At 50.1% G+C, this 19,594-nt stretch overlaps 1 protein-coding gene across 8 annotated transcripts; it reads left to right on the top strand.

The window, feature by feature from the left end:
* Positions 1-501: 501 nt before the first annotated feature.
* PEX5 (peroxisomal biogenesis factor 5) lies at positions 502-19,368 on the top strand. Of its 8 annotated transcripts, none has more exons than XM_050943702.1 (16): positions 502-546; positions 1,219-1,401; positions 1,891-1,926; positions 2,105-2,237; positions 2,463-2,597; positions 4,016-4,121; positions 8,235-8,325; positions 8,611-8,733; positions 9,139-9,231; positions 10,347-10,466; positions 11,251-11,394; positions 16,159-16,229; positions 16,629-16,844; positions 17,004-17,169; positions 17,419-17,576; positions 18,121-19,368. In XM_050943702.1, the coding sequence occupies exons 2-16, from the start codon at positions 1,252-1,254 to the stop codon at positions 18,320-18,322; spliced, it is 1,944 nt and encodes a 647-aa protein (XP_050799659.1). In that variant the 5' UTR covers positions 502-546; positions 1,219-1,251; the 3' UTR covers positions 18,323-19,368. The 8 variants fall into 8 exon arrangements, with proteins under 8 accessions (XP_050799659.1, XP_050799691.1, XP_050799676.1 ...); XM_050943734.1 differs by having other exon boundaries at positions 18,126-18,296; XM_050943710.1 differs by having other exon boundaries at positions 520-610.
* Positions 19,369-19,594: the final 226 nt, after the last annotated feature.

Genomic DNA, 19,594 nt, shown 5'->3' with positions numbered 1-19,594 from the left:
TGGGTTTCTCTCTCAGGGGGAGAGTGAAAAGCTTCTTGTGCTGCTCTGCCATAGTCGCTGGCCCTCTAAGAGCTCACTGGGCTGCTCTTTTAGGCAGCCTGGTCCTTTAAGAGCATTCTGGTGGCACTGCTCTGTTAGGGTGCAGAGGGCGTGGGGGCGCTTCTCAGGGTGCGTGGCCCTTTAAGAACTCCCACAGCTGTTCCTTCTTGGTGCCTAGTCCTTGAAACGTCTCTTCTCTCCTGGGACTTGTCTACACACCGAAATTGCACCGCTTTAACTCAGATCAAGTTAAAACACTAGCTGAATTAAATCCTGGTTATTTAGTGCCACTCCTGAGTTCAGACGGGGTCGGGGTCGGGGCCGGGGCCCGGGCCCGTGTGTGAATGGCGCTGTAAGAGAGCGCTGCCTCGCAGAGGGTGCCTGCCGCTGGCTCTTTAACGCTGCCCCTTCCCGCCGCTGCCCTCGCGGGGCGCTTGTCCCTTTAAGAGCTAGCCCCGCCCCCTGCTGCTGGTGAGTGTTGCAAAAGCTGCGGCAGTCAGAGGCGAGGTAGCGTGTGGAAAGCGGGGAGCCCCTGGTCCCCTCCCCGCCCTCACCTTAGCTCCGGGCCCGGGTGAGATGGGGAGGTGCCTGGCCGGCCGGGCAGGCCGAGGCCTTGCAGCCCTGGGGAGTGGGTTGCATCTGCCCGAGCGCAGGGGGACGGACAATGATGGAGGCCCAGCGCGGGCAGCACCTGGGGTTCAGGATGTGTGTGTGTCGGGCGGGGGCGAGGTGGAGTGACTGAGTGCGGCAGCGGAGCGGGGTGGGGGAGAAGAGCTGGGGGGGGGATCCCTTCCAAGGGCAGATGCAGAGAGGAAGGGGTGGGGGGCTAAGGTCCCCTGGCGTTCGCAGCGCTTTCCTTCTGCACCCCCGTCAAGCCATTCTAGGGGTGGCCACACCACCACCTGGGTGGTTCCTTCTGGGGGGAAGGCCCGTTCGGCCCCCGTGATCATTCGGTCCTTGGCCCTTGCTCAGGCGGCTCGGTGTGTGTGTGTGTGGGGGGGGGGGGCTGGAAGTCTGTAACATGTGTACCCGCCATGCTGCTCGGATGAGACCCCAGCAGCTTGTTTATGGAGCAGATGAGTGCTGGGCAAGGCTCTGCATCCCCCGTGGTGGGCTGTCTGCCAGGGGTCCTAGAGCCCTACCATCACTCCTGCTTCCTGGGTTTTTTTTCGCCCTCAGACAGGGTGAGGTGCAGTGCCCCCTGCCCTCACCATGGCCATGAGGGAGCTGGTGGAGCCCGAGTGCGGGGGCTCTAACCCCCTTATGAAGCTGGCTGGACACTTTACCCAGGACAAGGCCCTGCGGCAGGAGGGGCTCCAAGGTCCCTCGGCCTGGCCCCCTGCAGGTCTTGGAGCAGAGGCAGTGAGTACTGGGGAATGGGTTGGGGAGTCCATCTGACTGCTGATGTGAGGAGAGTTGGTATGTCTGTTCTGTTGTGAGTGAGGGGCAGGGATGCACTGGGGCTGGGGAGTGGGGGGGGGGGTCTGCCTGAGCACACGGGAGGCTGTCAGGGCAGATGGTTGTGAGGGGGCTGTCTTGTTAGTGGGAGAAGGGCTGTGCGGGGTCATGGGCCTACCTCACTGTAGGGGCTGGTTGTAGGATCACTAGGGTGGTGGTGGTGTGGGGGTGTCTGTCCAGTCACAGCAGGAGTCTGTCCAGAAAGGAGAGATGTGGTGCCTGTCTGCCCCATTGCAGGAGATCTGACTGCGTGGGATGTTGGTCCCGTTGTGTGTGTGGTGTGGATCTGTCATGGGTGGGGGTATGGTACAAGTTAGTCCCATGGTAGTGGGAAGGTGATGCTGGAGGCCAGGTCCCATCACTGGGGTGATGGTTTGGCATCTTTTCCCACAGGTGTCCAAACCTTTGGGAGTGGCCTCTGAAGATGAGGTAAGAACAATTGTATCACTCCCCTCATCATCTTTCTTACTGCCACATTCTCTCTGATCCATCTTCATTCTTCCTGTCTCTCATTCTCTTTTTGCCCTACCTTCTTTCTTTCATGTTTCTAGTTCCAGAGCGTCTGCTGGGTATTTCTCATCAAAAACTCTCTTTCTCTCCCTGGCAGCTGGCTGCAGAATTCCTACAAGAGCAGAATGCCCCCCTGCTCTCCCGTGCCCCACAGACCTTTAAAATGGATGATCTGCTGGCTGAGATGCAGGAGATTGAGCAGTCAAGCTTCCGCCAAGCCCCACAGCGAGGTGAAGGGGCGGGGAAGAAAGGGTTAGGGGCATTGGGGTTTCTGCCAGCCCCCCCCCCCCCCCCCCCCCCCCGTGGTATGTCTTAAGGGGAACTGAAAGAGAAAGCCTGTTTAGCTAGGGCAGGGGGAGTCTGAAGATTAAGAGGATAGGCTTTCTCTAATCCTCTTGGGGGTGGGGCACTTAGGGCTTGTCACTGAACCATCCCCATCTCTTGCCTTCTCCCAGCTCCAGGTGTGGCAGCTCTGGCTCTATCTGAGAACTGGGCCCAGGAATTTCTGGGGGCTGCAGATACTACAACTGACGTCTCCCCAGATTACAACGAGGCTGACTGGTCGCAGGAGTTCATTGCGGAGGTGACAGGTGAAGACTCCCGCTGTGAAGTTTGGGTGGGATGTTGCCTGGCAGCATGCCCCCCTCTGTTGTGCATGAGATTAGAGTGCATCTGGTAGACACAGCAGATAGTATTCAGAATAGGGTAGTTCGCCCTAGCAGCTTGCCTCCATGGGAATGTCACACTGGTACAACATGAGAGGTGAACTTAACCTGATTTAGAATCATAGAGTTTAGGGCCAGAAGGGACCACCAGATCATCTAGTCTGACCTCCTGCACCCACAGTCTGGTCTCAATTCAGTTGTTGGGTCTAAAGTTTAAAGTAGCCTCCAGGAGACTAGAGTATTGTGTGTATTAGTTAAACCATGCAAGCAACCCATGTATGCCTTCCTATTGTGGTGCAGGAATGTCTTATTTTGGTTTAGCAAAAATCTTTTGAGAACAGGTTTAAGCTAAACTAAGATGCTCTTACACTGAAATAAGTGCCCAGAGAGAGGTTTGCATCAGTTTAACTAATTTGGTTTAAAAAACTTTAATTTAAACGAATGCAGCTTTTCCACATAGACAAGGCTAAAGCTGGTCTCTCCCTGGCCATATGTAGATCTCTGATGCTCCCTGTTGGGATGAAACTTGGGTCCTGGCCCAGAGGGGAATATTTTGTTGAATGTTTCAGCCAAATCTGTTAATCAGTGTCTGCGATCGTGAGGGGGGGGTGGATCTATGTTTCCCACTTCAAAATGTTGGGGTCCTTTCTGTGCCTGAAAACACATGTAATTAATGTTTCCTGCTGGGAGGGGAATACTCTGCTTCTTGCACTAGCTGGGAAAGTGACTCGCCCAAGGTCACACAGCATGTAGAAGATTTAGGATGGACTCTAGTCTCCTCCGCTCTAACCAACTGAATCTCTATCTTGAACTATTGGGCAGCAGTTAAATAGCTGCTATGCCCCACCCCAGAGATGGCTTCTTTTCACTGATCAGTGAAATTATCCATATTTATTCCTTTCATACACCCATTAGAGACGGACGTCATAATTAACATTTATGATGATCTTTGAGAGGCTCTGATGAAAGAAGCTGGAAATTTGCAATGTGTTATTCATTGTCCTGATGCATACAGCAGCCCACTTTGCTGCTGTTCATGTGAGATGCAAAAAAAGTTTTTTTTTGTTTTTTGTGTTTTTTTTAATAAAAAAAGTAAGAAAATTGGCACTTGGCCTAAAATGAAATCTGCCTGCATAGACTAGTTGAATCTGAGGCTTGTTTTATTTTCAAGTAAACAAAGAAAACTAAGGAAATGAATGGGAAGAACCTTCTGTTAATGTAACAATCCAGACTACAAATCTAAATGTAAATTGGAGAGATCCAAATTTGAAGTTTCTCTGAGCAGTGTTCTGTTTTATCTTCTTGTTTCTCACTCTTCTCCCACCACGCAATCACCTGTACAGACCCTCTGTCTGTATCTCCTGCCAAGTGGGCAGAAGAATACCTGGAGCAGTCAGAGGAGAAGCTGTGGCTGGGGGAAACAGAAGACCAGTCACTGGCAGATAAGTGGTGAGTTTCTCTGTTCTTCCCTCCTGCACCCACTAATGTCCAGGATGGGTAAGATGTGGGAGATGACAGAAATCCACTCTCATCTCAGAGCTTTTGGGTCTCAACCAAGTTCTCGGATCCTTGGTTCAAGAAAGTGGAAGAGGCAGAGCCTCGTCCACCCAACACGGCAGTTTCAAGAACAACATAACTAAACATGGGAATTCTGGTTTCATAGGGCTTGTCTATGCTGCAGCAATTGATGCATTGGCGGTCTGTTTAGTGAGTCTAGTGAAAACCCGCTAAATTGACCACCAATTGCTCTCCCATGGACTCCTGTACTCCACCTGATCGAGAAGAGTAAGGGGAGTTGACAGGAGAGTGTTTCCCATCAACATCGTGTAGTGTGGACCCTGCAGTAAGTAGATCTAACCTATGTTAATTTGAATTACACTATTCAAGTAATTCAAATTTCGTAGCTTAGATCACCTTTTCCCTTTAATGTAAACAAGGCCATAGAGTTTAAGGCCCTAAGGAACATTATGATCGTTTAGTCTAACCTGCAGAACACAAGATCAGATGGTTAGATTCACAAAGGTACTTAAGTGCCTAAACTCCAGATTTAGGTGCCCAAGTTCTAGTTTTAGGCTCCATTGCAACATACACTCCTGCCAAATCTCTGTAGGTGCCTAAACTTATGCAGTGTCTACACTTGCAGGGTAAAAGTTCCCCAGGTTCCTAAGTTTCTGGGCATGTGCATAGTTGCCTCACAGTAGGTGTCTGGGCACCTAAGTTCCAGAACGATTCACAGACTCTGGGAAGATAGATGTTCACCTGCCTAAGTCCTGTGGGTGCTCAATCCAGTAGATGTGCTCAGAAGCTGCCAGCTGCATCAGGTCCCATTCAAAATCCATCTGGAGATGGTGATGGTGGCAGCAGCCACCTTATAACTTTTAGCCCAGTGGTTAGAGCACTTGTCTGGGATGTGGGAGAGGCAAGTTTAATTCCCTCCTCTGCCACAGCAGGAGAGAGATTTGCACAGGGGTCTCCCACCTCTTAGGTGCGTGCCATAACCACTGGGCTATGGGATATTCTGGTGTGGTACTCCCTCAGTCTCTCCTGCTGAAGCTGTTCTATTGTGGATACATAATTTTAAAAACTCACGGGAGCCAGTGAACTGGACTCGGGGTCTCCCACCTCCCAGGTGAGTGCTCTAACCACCAGGCTGCAGAGTTGTTCTCTCTCTCTCTGGCCTATGACTCTTTTTAAAGTATTTATCCACAGTGGAACAGCTTCAACAGGAGAGTCTACTGGAGGCCCACATCAGAATATCCCTGAGAAGATTTGAACAGGGGTCTCCCACCTTGCTCCCACTCAGGCAGAGAGGGGGAATTGAATCTGGTCTTCCACATCGCAGGTGAGTGCTCAAACTACTGGGCTATATATATAAAGTTGGGTACCACCACCATGTTGTCGTCATCCTCCTCTGGCTGTTTTATGTGGAGTTAGGCACCTGCCTAACTTGTTTTCACAAGAAACGCCTTTTGTGCCTAAACTGAAGAGTCTGATTCCAGGAGAGGGGCTCATGGCTGTGGATCACTAGCAGATGCAGGTGCCTATCTCTGTGCCCTGCTTAGATGGATGCTCACCTAGTCTACTGGCTTTGTGAATCGCATTCTAAGGTGCCCATCTCTCTTCAGTCGTTGTACAGGGAGCTTGGGCACCTAACTCAGGTTTTATGGATCGCTGTGATTTTTCTGGGTGCCCAAAAGTTAGGCATTACAGTGCTCTGCATCACACCGCCTAAATTCCTTTGTGAATCTAGCCCAGGGATGTCATCACAAAGACCAGTAACTTCTGTTTGAGCTGGAGCATATCCATTAGAAAGATATTGAGCCTTGCTTTAAAGATTTCAAATGATGGAGAATCCACAGCATTCCGAGGAAGTTATTCTAATGGCTAATTATCCTTGCTGTTTAAAAAAGTTGCACTTCATCTTCAGTCTAAATGTATCTAGCTTCATTTTCCAGCCATTGGATCTTCTTTTGTCTTGGTTGGCTAGATTAGAGCTCTCTCTCTCATCAGATATCTTCTTCCTTTGTAGCTATTTATAGACTGTGACTTCACCTTCTCTTTAATAAGCTAAATAGTCTTAAGTCACTGGAAGGCTGGTTTTCCAGACCTTGAGTCTCTCTTGTTGCTCTTTTCTGAACCCTTTCCCAATTTTCAATATCCTCTTTCAAATATAGACACCAGAACTAGACACTTCCAGGAATCGCTTCACCACTGTGTATACAGAAGTAAAGCCACGCCTCCTACACCTGTTTGCTATTCCCATGTTTATATGTCCAAGGATTGCATTTGCCGTCTTAGCCAAGCTTCGCACTAGGAGAGCCTGTTCAGTTGATTATCCACCCTGACCCTACACCAGGGCTTCTCAGACTTTTGTACTGGTGACTCCTTTCACACAGCAAGCCTCTGCGTGCAACCCCTCTCCTGCCCCCTTATAAATTAAAAATACTTTTTTTGTATATTTAACAAATATAAATGCTGGAGGCAAAGCAGGGTTTGGGGTGGAGGCTGACAGCTCATGACCTCCCATGTAATAACCTCACGACCCCCTGAAGGGTCCCGATCCCCAATTTGAGACCTCTTGCCTTACATCCTTTCCAGAGTCACTGTTCTTCAGGATACAGCCCCCATCCTGTATGTGTGACCTGTGTTCTTTACTGCTAGATATCTGACCTTGGTTTTGGCAGTATTAAAATGCTTAGTAAGCGGTCCAGATTGCTTTATATAATTGATTTTATCCTTATTATTTCACTCCAATCTGTGTGTCATCTGGCACAGTTATCCCAGCAGTAATATATGGAGATATACCTCTCTCAGAGATCTGGAAGGGACCTTGAAAAGGTCATTGAGTCCAGTCCCCTGCCTTCACTAGCAAGACCAAGTACTGATTTTGCCCCAGATCCCTAAATGGCCCCCTCAAGGGTTGAACTCACAACCCTGGGTTTAGCAGGCCAATGCTCAAACCGCTCAGCTATCCCAGCTCCCAGGTTGTTAATAAAGATACCGAATAGTGTTGGGCGAAGAACAGATCACGTGGGCTCTCCAGCCTCAGGGACTGTTGTGTGGTCTGATGCAGAGAGAGGGGTAGACTGTGAACAAACATGGAGCCCCATATTGCTAAGGCCTTGGCTACACTTGCACGTTATACTGCAGTAAAGCCTCTCGGAGCGCTCTACCTTACTCCTTGTCCACACTGGCAAGACACGTAGAGCGCTCTGACTCCCTGGCTGGAGCACTCCTGGTACTCAGGGCCAGCTCCAGCACAACAAGTAGGTGCTTGGGATGGCCAAGGGGAAGGGGCGGTACGTCTGGCTCTTCGGCAGCGGGTCCCTCTCAGAGGGAAGGATGTGCTGCCGAAGTGCCACCAAAGAAGAAAGCGGCACAGTGGAGCTGCCACCGATCGCAGTCGTGGCTTTTTTTTTTCTTCTGCCTGATACTTGGGACGGCAAAAACCCTGGAGCTGGTCTTGCTGGTACTCCACCTCCCTGAGAGGATTAACAGCTGTTGCCTATTGGGTGACAGGCTTCAGTGCCAGTGTAAACAAGAAGTAACATTAGAAATGTCCCATAATCCCCTTAACTGAAGTGGCCTCTCTTGTCTTTGTGAACTCGGGACACGAAAATGCCCTTTCAAAGCTCAGTTTTGGAGTACGGACTGCTTATCTGGTCTGAGGAAAAACACAAACAGCTAATGTTTGCTTTGAGAGAGAGACGGGGGAAGGAGAGGGGCCTGAACTTACAAGACAGTGCGCTGATACACTCTCAGCACCCCAAAAACCCACTCTCTCCCCACACACTCCCTGTCACGCTCCACCCCTCCCCCCCCCATTTGAAAAGCACATTGCAGCCACTTGAACGCTGGGATAGCTGCTCATAATGCACCTCTCCCAATGCAGCTGCAAATGTGGCCATGCCAGTGTACTTTCAGCTCTGTCTGGACAGACTGGAGCGCTTTCCCTACTGTGCTCTCTGAAGGCTGGTTTAACTCAAAGCGCTCTACAGCTGCAAGTGTAGCCAAGCCCTTAGTGTCAGATCAGACTCTTTCTGTCTCTCTCTCTGATTACAGGTATGAGGAATATCAGCCTGAGAATGAGCTTAAGAAAACTGCCAATGATTTCCTTTCTAAAGTGGACGACCCCAAACTCAACAATTCTGAGGTGAGAAATGCAGTGGAGCCCCACAAAGGTGTGTGTGTAGGGGAGTGAGAGACCTCCTGCCATTCTGTCTCTCCTCTCCTTTCTCCCTCTAGTTCTGGGGGTTGAGCTCTGCAACCCCTAGGATCATGCCTTCCACCATACAACTCTGGTGAAACTGGCATGTTTTATCCCCTTTTCCTTCTGGTTCTGTTGATTCTGGGGGCCCAGATCTGCCTAGCAAATATGGAGAGTTTGGTGGGGGTTGTTGGTGAAGGTTTCTTCCCACATTTCATTTCTTTGCCACAGTTCCTAAAGTTTGTCCGCCAGATTGGAGACGGGAGGGTGTCGATTGAGACTAATCAGGTGACCTTGACCCCCAGAGACCAGGAACAGGCAGAGCAGTGGACAGCTGAGTTTATACAGCAGCAGGTAGGACCCCAGCCCCAGCTGCTCACAGGTGTGCAAACTTCCTTGCAGCACTGCCCAGCCTGCGGGAGAGGAGGGACAATGGCAGGGTGAACTTTCTCTCAGGAGGGTTCCGTTAACATTCAGCCAATGGTGGCGTGGGGCTTCCGGAGCATGAGCTTCTCCAAAGCAGTGCCTACCCAGGAGCAGGGATGGGCTCTGGCAGTGTGAACTTCTTCACAGCGATGCCTTGGCAGGTGGGAGAATCCAGAATGTGTCTGCTCCATTGCAGTATTCCTGTGCAATTAGTGTTCACTTGTGTGGGTAGAGGGGGGTCTTTTCAGCGCCCCCTGCTGGAGGGGGAGATGCATTGCATTGCTTTTTAATCTTGCAATCTCAAGGAGCTCCATCTTCTTTCTTTCCCTCTAGGGGGTATCAGATGCTTGGGTGGATCAGTTCACCCGAACTGGGAATGTGTCAACTCTGGATAGAGAATTTGAGCAAGCCAAGACTGCTGTGGAGGTAAAACTGGAGGGGAGAGTGTGACATTCCCCTCTGGTGTTATCTGGACCAGTGATGTGCTAGGTCACTCCAATCCCTGACACTGGGAGCCAGCCTTACCCTGCTCTGCTGTGAGAACCCCCACTCCTGGGCTGTTCACACACAGCCTCTGGCATGTGAGCTGCTTGGATTGTGCAATTGAATGACATTAGCCAATATCTCTGGTCCCAGACACGACTCTAGGAACCTCTATCTTGCAGCGTCCAGTTATATGCTTGCAGTATCCAGTGGGCGTATGAGTTTGTCAGTTTAACAAAGAAATTGATATATACCAGGCTTATTATCCCAAGGGGAGTCTCTGACATGCTTCAAACCAAACGCATTGCTTCAGTTTGAATAAACAAACAGATTTATTAACTATAGAGATATAAATGATTATAAGTCAAAGCACAACAGGTCAGATTTGGTCAAATGAAATAAAAGCACAACGCATTCTAAGCTGCTCTTAACACTTTCAATACCCTTACAAACTTCAGAGTCAGGTGAGCATTACCTCATCGTAGTCCCAAACTGACCAAAGGAAGGAGAGTGACTCACTCTAGAGTCCAACAGATCCTTTGTTGTTGCCTAAGCCAGTGTCCCATATTCCTGTGAGGCTGGGCTGGGTTTGTCCCATACATGCCCTGAGGGGGTGTGAACTGCCCCTCTGCTCTTGGAGTTTTTGCCTGGGCTTGCTTTAAGCCATGAAGACACATTTTCAACCTCATAATCTCATGAAATTGTAATCTATAACATTACTGTAAAAACAGTTACTATAACATCACTGTAACAGCAATGCTCAGTGCATCATGAGCCTTCTGAAGACACACAACATGATAAACTTTGCATTGGATAGTACACAATCATTGTCTAAGGATGAATATGGGAGGTGTAGGGTTTTCCCATGAGGTACAGAATTTCACAGAGAGGTTGGGGTATAAAGGGTGCTTTAGGGCCCCAGAATTGTCTGAGTCCCTCTTCTTGCCAGGGGAGAGATGAGGAGGGGGACCTAGAAACCTAGAGAGAGGAATCTCCAGGGAACATGTAGGGGGAACTCAGCAGCGTGCTATCCTTTAACCTCCTCCTCCTGTCTTCAGTCAGATGTGGATTTCTGGGACAGGCTTCAGGCAGAGTGGGAGGAGATGGCCAAGCGAGATGCAGAGGCTCACCCCTGGCTCTCAGATTATGAGGACCTCAGTACCTCCTCCTATGACAAGGTAATGGGGGGCAGCGAATGCGGGTCCTGGTGCTGTGTTGAGCAGTTCTGAGAGCTCCCAAAATCCCTTCTCCCAGTCTGAGAGTACTGGGTACTGAGAGTGCTGCTGCAAGGCAGCTCATGCTGCTGGGATCCCCTCTTAATGTCAAAGGCCAGGCGCTGTTCCTGACAGCCAGTCTCTTGTCTGGGCATGGGTGGGCACTGCTGTTAGGAAGTTTGCTGCTGCCGGAGTCTCTGTCAATACCTTTGACCGGGGTCAGACTGGAAAAAATACATGGTGGTTCTTGCCAAAGCCCTGCCCACTGCTGAAGATGCAAATCAGTTGTAACACACCAGCAGTTAATTCTGGTGCTCCCTACAACACAAGCCATTTCTTTCTGTGTCCCCTGTGTTGATGGAGACTCCCTAAAATTAGTAAACTTTGCACACACAACCCTGCACAACCGATACATCTCTCCCCAGGCTGGGGCATGGGACCTTTCACCCCAGACTGAGTGGGAAGCAGAGGGGGCAGGAGCTGCTTTGCCCACGTCTGCAGTGAGCTGGCACACTTCAGCCCTCTCAGGAGGGAAATGCCAACTGCTCCATGTGCTGAGGGACCACCTGTTCATCACCCATTGAAGTGTCTCTGGCTACTGGAGCTGAAATGGATGGGAGAAGATAGTGCTAGGCTTGCAGAAGTGTTGATATGGCATGTGGGTGCACATCAGCTGTTTCTGAGTCGTGTCCTTGACGCACCTGTCTCCTGCCCATAGTGTTGACCCCTTGCTTGCTGTCTCTGGTAGGGTTATCTCTTTGAAAAGGACAATCCCATGAGGGATCATCCACAGGCATTTGACGAGGGTCTGAAGTGCCTGGAGAAGGGTGACCTCCCCAGTGCTGTCCTGCTCTTTGAGGCTGCGGTGCAGCAGAAACCTGACCATGTGGAGGTGAGTGGAGCAAGGAGAGCAGGTCTGCTCCAGGTGTCTTGCCATTTGGAGCCTGGCTCAGCTCCCTAAGCAAGGTCAGACTGGGTTAGTCTTGGGATGAGAGATCCACTTGTCAGAGTTTCAAAGCAACTGCATTTGTGTCCTCACCTTCGTGGCCCACTCCAGGGGTGCTCAGCCTTGTCTCAGGTTTCTAGCCCTCATGCCTCTGGGCAGGGGGCCCATGTCCTACTCCTTTCTGGCTGGGAATTTTACAGCTGCACAGCTCCCTACCATACACTATCACCAGCAAGCAAGTCTGCCTAATGGCCAGAGCCTCTGTGTTGCTTTCTCTCCACAGACAACAGTGTTTTACCTGTCACCATACAGCTCTTCCAAAGCAAAGTACATTTATTCTAGGGCAAAAGCATCACAGAAAAACCATATTAAAAACAATAAAAGTTCTTACCCACTTGCTAAGTATGCCAGCAATCACCCACCTTCCACATGCATAATCTGGTAAGCCAGTGCCCTTCCAATTCTTCCACAAGGCTTGGGCCTCCCCTTGGGCAGAAGGTCCTGCCCATTTGCTGAATTAAAATAAAGATCCTGAATATCTTTAAACTCAGCCTTTTATACCAGAAGCCCTTTCTTTGTCACTTGGTCTCTGGAAGATCCAGCACGTACCAGTATATGCAAACCTCCCTCGGGCATGGTGCTTCTCTGAGGATGTTTACAATCCCCAGGGTAATCTCCCACCTGTTTTTAGCTCTTGGAGGAGCTGGGGTAACTTGCCCCCATGGAGTAGAACATGATCATGCAGAGAACTTTCATGAATGTAATACAAGGATCCCTAGAGATACAGCCTGGGGTTGCAATATAGCCCACCACTCCAGGCCTGGGGGAGCTGTGCTGCAGGGGATGGTGTGGGTGACTCCAGTTCTCAGGTGTGTAACTCTGGCCGTGTACTTATATGTGAACCCCAGGGGGCTTACTGAGAAGATGGTCAAGCTGTGTGCACCTGACTTATGGTGCAGAAGGTCTCCCAGACTAAAGCTGGTTAGAATCTTGGGGCTATAACTGAGATGGGTCAGGTTCTAGGGTATCTGTCTTCCTGAAGCACCAGACTCCCTGCATGAGATGCTGAAGTCCTTACTGTGGTGGCATTGGAGTCACAAGATGGGTGATGCTCAGTGGCTTCAACAGCCATGCAAATGCTGAGTCTTTTGAGTCAGCTGGGGACTTGACAGCTAGGGTGGGTCAGTCCTAGGCATCTGGCTCAACTCAGACAGCTGGTCTCACTTCTGATTTGGTGTCCTGATTAGGTTTGGAGGTTGGACAACTGGAGAGCTTACCCTTGTCCTGGCCAGATCACTATCTCCTGTTTGAGGTCAGGGCATGCTGGTCCATTTGGGTGACGGGCCAGTTCTGACAATCTGCTGTTAGTGATGGGACTTGAAACACTTGAGGGAGATTAACATAGTTTCATAGACTTAAGGTCAGAAGGGACCATTATGGTCATCTAATCTGACCTCCTGCACAATGCAGGCCACAGAATTTCACCCACCCACTCCTGTAACAAACCCCTAACCTATGTCTGAGTTATTGAAGTCCTCAACTCGAGGTTTAAAGATCTCAAGGTACAGGGAATCCTCCAGCAAGTTACCTGTGCCCCATGCTGCAGAGGAAGGTGAAAAAGCTCCAGGGTCTCTGCCAGTCTGCCCTGGAGGAAAATTCCTTCCCGACCCCAAATATGGCAATCAGTTAAACCCCGAGCATGTGGGCAACACTCACCAGCCAGCACCCGGGAAAGAATTCTCTATAGTAACTCAGATCCCATCCCATCTAACATCCCATCACAGACCATTGGGCCTATTTACCTGCTAATAATCAGAGATCAATTAATTGCCAAAATTAGTCTATCCTATCATACCACCCTTCCATACACTTATCAAGCTTAGTCTTGAAGCCAGATATGTCTTTTGTCCCCACTACTCCCCTTGGAAGGCTGTTCCAGAACTTCACTCCTCTAATGGTTAGAAACCTTCGTCTAATTTCAAGTCTAAACTTGCTAGTGTCCAGTTTACATCCATTTGTTCTTGTGTCCACATTGGTACTAAGCTTAAATAATTCCTCTCCCTCCCTGATATTTATCCCTCTCATATATTTATAAAGAGCAAGCATATCCCCCCTCAGCCTTCTTTTGGTTAGGCTAAACAAGCCAAGCTCTTTGAGTCTCCATTCATAAGACAGGCTTTCCATTCTTCGGATCATCCTAGTAGCCCTTCTTTGTACTTGTTCCAGTTTGAATTCATCCCTCTTAAACATGGGATACCAAAGCTGCACACAGTATTCCAGATGAGGTCTCACCAATGCCTTGTATAACGGTACTAACACGTCCTTATCTTTACTGGAAATAACTCACCTGATGCATCCTAAAACCGCATTAGCTTTTTTAACGGCCATATCACATTGGCAGCTCATAGTCGTCCTGTGATCAACCAATACTCCAAGGTCTTTCTCCTCTTCTGTTACTTTCAACTGATGTGTCCCCACTTTATAACCAAAATTCTTGTTGTTAATCTCTAAAATTGCACTTTTCACTATTAAATTTCATCCTATTACTATTACTCCAGTTTACAAGGTCATCCAGATCTCCCTGTATGATATCCCGGTCCTTCTCTGTGTTAGCAATACCTCCCAGCTTTGTGTCATCCGCAAACTTTATTAGCACACTCCCACTTTTTGTGCTAAGGTCAGTAATAAAAAGATTAAATAAGATTGGTCCCCAAACTGATCCCTGAGGAACTCCACTAGTAACCTCCTTCCAGCCTGATAGTTCGCCTTTCAGTACGACCCGTTGTGGTCTCCCCTTTAACCACTTCCTTGTCCACCTTTCAGTTTTCATGTTGATCCCCATCTTTTCCAATTTAACTAATAATTCCCCATGTGGAACTGTATCAAATGCCTTACTGAAATCGAGGTAAATTAGATCCACTGCGTTTTCTTTGTCGAAAAAATCTGTTACCTTCTCAAAGAAGGAGATCGGGTTGGTTTGGCACGATCTACCTTTTGTAAAACCATATTGTATTTTATCCCAATTACCATTGACCTCAATGTCCTTAACTACTTTCTCCAAATTTTTTCCAAGACCCTACATACTACAGATGTCAAACTAACAGGCCTATAGTTACTCGGATCACCTTTTTTCCCCTTTCTTAAAAGTAAGAACTGTGTTAGCAATTCTCCAGTCATATGGTACTACCTCTGAGTTTACTGATTCATTAAAAATTCTTGCTAATGGGCTTGCAATTTCATGTGCCAGTTCCTTTAATATTCTTGGATGAAAATTATCTAGGCCCCCCGATTTTGTCCCATTAAGCTGTTTGAGTTTGGCTTCTACCTCAGATGTGGTAATATCTACCTCCATATCCTCATTCCCATTTGTCATCCTACCATTATCCCAGTGGTTTGATAGGACTATGGGCTCTTGTCCTTGCCATTGATCGTGTGGCCTCTTAGGCGCCCACTTCCTTGGCTTCGTCTTTACAAGTCACCATGGTTTAGACTCTAGAGGGCCAGTGACGGAGTGAGAGGGAATATTGCTGGAATGGGCGTGGTGGAAGTCTTGGGCCCATTCTGTATGGTGTGCTGTGGCTGTGCAGGAGACAAAGAAGGGATGCTTTGCCTTCATCCTAGTATTCACAGAGCCCTGATCAGGAGGCTGGTCTGAATCCTTGCTGTGAGGATAAAATTGAGATTCAGACTAAACTCTGTTTTCCAGGGGACAGGGCAGTGTTCTGAGGGCACGCATGTTCAATCAGCTCTGCTGGAGTCTCAGGTAGTTTCACACTGAGGCTCTGGAAGGGTGGGGGCACGTAGTCATCACCTGTGTTGGCTCATGAAGGCCATTGACAAGTGACTAGGTCCATTGCTAGTGGCTCGTAAGACTTCTCTTAAAGAGAGCAGGGTACTGGCTTCCCTGCTTAAGGGAACTTTTGTATGGCTTATGCTTGTTACTTCATGATGTCAGCTCAGCCAACTGTCAGCCTGGATCAAACCTTCCGTTTCTGGGTGAGACGATGGAGCACGCTTGGGGTGTGGGGGTGAGACAACTCATAATAGCTAGCTGTTTAAACCTCTTTAATGTTAGTCAATCAGGATGGTTGTGGGTGCAGCAAGGAGGCTGTGCTGGCTACGTGCGTAGATGATCTGGTGGTGGATGAAGATCAAGTCAGGTGTCAATGCTGCTATATTTAGATCTCTCAGCTGTATCAGTAGTGTCGATCATGACATAATGATTAGCCCGTGGACCACAGCAAGCTGCTCCTGACTGAGTCTCTTATTTCTTAGCATTCCCACTCCAATATCCTGTCTGCTGGGCTGTGCCACCTCTCTGAGGCCCTCAATGGTCTGAGACCTGCCTCTTTCTCCCTCACCCTGCAGTCTAGTCCCAGTTGTGATGGGTGGAGGTGCTAAAGCTGGAGCCCCCAGGGTTTAGCAGAGGGGGGGACTGCTGGCAGCATGTTGTGTGTGTGTGTGTAACTCACTCCCCCTCCACCTTTCCAAATAGCCCAAACCTGCTGACTTCCAGGATGCATTGCATCCTGTTTTCCTGAGGAGTATGGGAGAGGTGAGGGGTTGGTTAACAGAAGTGGGCTGAGGCTGCTGACTTGGGTACAGCTATTTTTAATCTCCAGAAAAGGTGCCCAGGGCACATGATGGTGCCTTTAATTGTGCTTGCAATCTGAAGAAGTATAAATAAGCTTGTCTCTGTTTCTGCATCAGGCCTGGCAGTACCTGGGAACCACCCAAGCAGAGAATGAACAAGAGCTGTCTGCAATCAGTGCCCTCAGGCAGTGAGTAGCTGGTGAAGAGGGGATCTAAAGCAGGACTCCTAGGTTTTGCTCGTGGCTCCCAGAGGGACTGGCCTGCTGGCCACTAATGACACACCTTTATCTTGGTTGCTCTGCTTAAAGGCTAAACAAAGTTTCAGTGCTTTTTTTCCCTGCACCAAATGCAAACTTGGAAAGATAAGTTCCCTGTGGATTGCTGTAGAGTTGGGTTCTGACCCAATCAAGGTCTCCTGCCCTGTAATGGATCCCTCCTTAATTTGTCTGGACACTGGCGCTTGCTGTTCAGTGTGTTCATAGCCTGCCAAGGTGGCTGGAGAAGTGTTCTTAAAAGGCCACTGAAGCTTCCTATCCACATCTCCAAAAATGTGAATGCTGTGCACTCTCTCCCCCTCTGCCCTGCAGGTGCCTGGAGCTGCAGCCGGAGAATGTAACTGCACTCATGGCTTTGGCTGTCAGCTTCACCAATGAGTCTCTGCAGAAGCAGGCATGCGAAACCCTGCGTGATTGGTTGCGCCACAAACCAGCCTATGCCCACCTGGTGGGGAAGGAGCCAGAAGGAAGCAGTTTGGCATCCAGCTTGGGGTCCTCCAAGCGCATCTTGAGCTCCCTACTGTCTGAGTGAGTCTGGAGGATGGGGAAACTGAGGGAGGTGCAGAATATCCTAGTCCTGCTTGTGGTCTTGTAGCTGGGTCCATTGAGGTGGGGGTGACCCCAGAAAGGGTTGGGGGGAGCTTGCCCCCATCAATGGGTGCGTTCCTTCATTCTCTCCCTCCCCAGCTCCCTATTCATGGAGGTGAAGGACCTGTTCCTGGCAGCCGTGCGCAGTGACCCCTCGGCCGTGGACCCCGATGTGCAGTGCGGCCTGGGCGTCCTCTTCAACCTGAGCGGCGAGTACGAGAAGGCTGTGGACTGCTTCAGTGCCGCATTGAGCGTGCGCCCCAACGTAAGGGGGCAGAGTGGGGTTTAGTGAGGCAGGGCTGATTAAGGATTGTGTGTGTGTATGGGGAGGTGGGGCTGGGCTCTGCTCTGTGGGGAAAGGCCAGTGGGGTGAGCAGCAGGCTGACCTGAGGGGGTGGGTAGGTTTGAATACTGGATGGAGTGGGGAAGAGATGGGGAAGTAGGGAGGGTTGTGAAGGACACGTTCGGTGGGATGCCTGATGCCCCATTCACTTGCTTCTGCCCCCGACTCCAGGATCACCTCTTGTGGAACAAGCTGGGCGCCACTCTGGCCAATGGGAATCGCAGTGAGGAGGCTGTGGCCGCCTATCGCCGGGCACTGGAGCTGCAGCCAGGCTACATCCGCTCCCGCTACAACCTGGGCATCAGCTGCATCAACCTGGGGGCCCATCGGTGAGTGAGAATGAGGGGCCAGATGGGGGTTGGGTACTGGGGGCAGCCAAGTCTGCCAATCAGTTAGTTGGGAGGGGGGTCAAGGGAAGGGAAGCTAGTGGCTACATGTGAGAGGCTATTGGTGAGGAAGTTCCACTTGGTCCCTCTGGGAGTAGGATGCACTCTTTAACCCTGGCAAGGAGGGAGCAGAGCATGTCTGTCTACCCCAGGAGCCAAAGTACCAGCCCACATGTTTCCCACTCCCAGTATCAAAGGGAGGGAGCATCTCAGAGCTACAGAAAGGATCTGTTGTTGTGGTTGCTTTCAAGCTTGTGCCTGGAGGTGGAGCTGTCAAGCCACGTCCATTACAGCTTGGGCATTGGCTTCGTTGGTCCCATGGGCCAAGGATGAGGTGTGTGAGGAGCCGGGGTAAGAAGAATGTCTGGAGGAAGTGTGGAAGGGTGATTACTGAGCCATCCAAAGAGGGGATCTAGTGGGTCCTTCTCAGCCATAGGATGTGCAGACTTCCCCCAGTTAACTCTGTCTCCCTCCCTCCCCTGGTCAGTGAAGCAGTGGAGCACTTCCTGGAGGCCCTGCACATGCAGCAGAAGAGCCGGGGCCCACGGGGCCAGCAAGGTGCCATGTCTGACAACATCTGGAGCACCCTCCGCATGGCCCTTTCCATGCTGGGCCAGAGTGATCTGTATGGGGCAGCCGATGCCCGTGACCTTCCCACCCTGCTCCAGGCCTTTGGCTTGCAGCAGTGACTTGAGGACGGGCTCCCCTGTGAATGCAGGGTGGGCCCAGGCCAGTAGTTATGTCCCACAAGCCCCTTCTAGGGAGGGGGCAAAACAAAGGTTTACTGGAGTTCACACACATCTTCTTTTCAAATCTGCCCTTCAGTTGCTGGGGGCAAGTCATTGGCTGCCATTTCTGTAGGACCTCCCACAGTAGAGTGTAACTTCTCACCTGCGTCTTGTGGCCTGAGTTTCTGTGAGTGGCTCATGTGGCACCATCTCCCCAAGGGACTCTGACCCTCCACGGGGAAGTGCTGCTGGCACTGGGAAGCAAATCAGTGGTGGGTGGAAGGGATGGGGACATAGGAACGTATCAAGATCACTTCTTAGAAGATAAAATAACAAGTTTGCATTTGTGATACCCTCATGTCACACTATACCATAACTATGCTGTGCAGCTGAGACTGCCCCCTCAAACGACTGGCTCTGGGTGTGCTGGCTAGGTGTAGGATTGCTTTCTAGTGCTGGGGCTGCCCGTCTCGGCTTGCTGTGGGGTCTGTGAGTGCTGGGGCTACTAACCCTGGGTCTTTCCCAGCAGAGCATGCAGCCCCACCCCCACTACGTGTGTGCGGTGGGTGGGTCGCTTTGTGAGGCTTGTAGGGTTTTTTTTCTTTCCCCTCTTCCATGTGCTAGTAACAGTGTCCTGGTTCTGAGTGTGTCTCACTGGGCTCTCTCTCACTTGGGATTTGTGAGGCGGCTCTGAGACTGCAGTGAGAAGAGTCCCTGGGGCTGAGTTTGGGGGGTCACCCAGAAACTGAGGGTAAGCTGGCTAACTATAAAAGCACCTTGGCCAAAAGCAGCGGTGGGGGTAAGGTCTTAATTTTCACTTGATTGTCCATCATTGTAGAATAAACTGGGAATTATTTTCTCTGTGCAGATGGTCTCTGACCCCACCCCCCACCTGTAATTGAATCTTGTGAATTATAAATATCTGTATATGATTTTGGAGGGAAAGTTTTTTTTAATTGTAAAATATTTTGTATAATAGAAGGGAAAAAATTAAACTTGTCAAAATATTGTAGTGTCTGGCTGTGTTTTGGAGGGGTGTACGAGCCTTTGCGTGGGAAAGCGCCTGTGGAATTTGAGAGGAGGCTACCCTTGCTCTGGGATGCTTCGACACCCACAGGAAAGGATGTTGGGGTAGGGTGTAACTGTAGAGGGTTGCTGCTGCTGTCTGTGCATCTTCCACTACCCTGCACCTTTGCGGGACATTAAGGCAGTCTAGGCCCCCACCACTTGGAG

The sequence above is a fragment of the Gopherus flavomarginatus genome, chromosome 1 (assembly GCF_025201925.1).
Source record: "Gopherus flavomarginatus isolate rGopFla2 chromosome 1, rGopFla2.mat.asm, whole genome shotgun sequence".
NCBI classification, from domain to species: domain Eukaryota; kingdom Metazoa; phylum Chordata; order Testudines; family Testudinidae; genus Gopherus; species Gopherus flavomarginatus.
The sequence above is the reverse complement of the archived record's forward strand: the minus strand, read 5'-3'. Positions and strand labels throughout refer to the sequence as shown.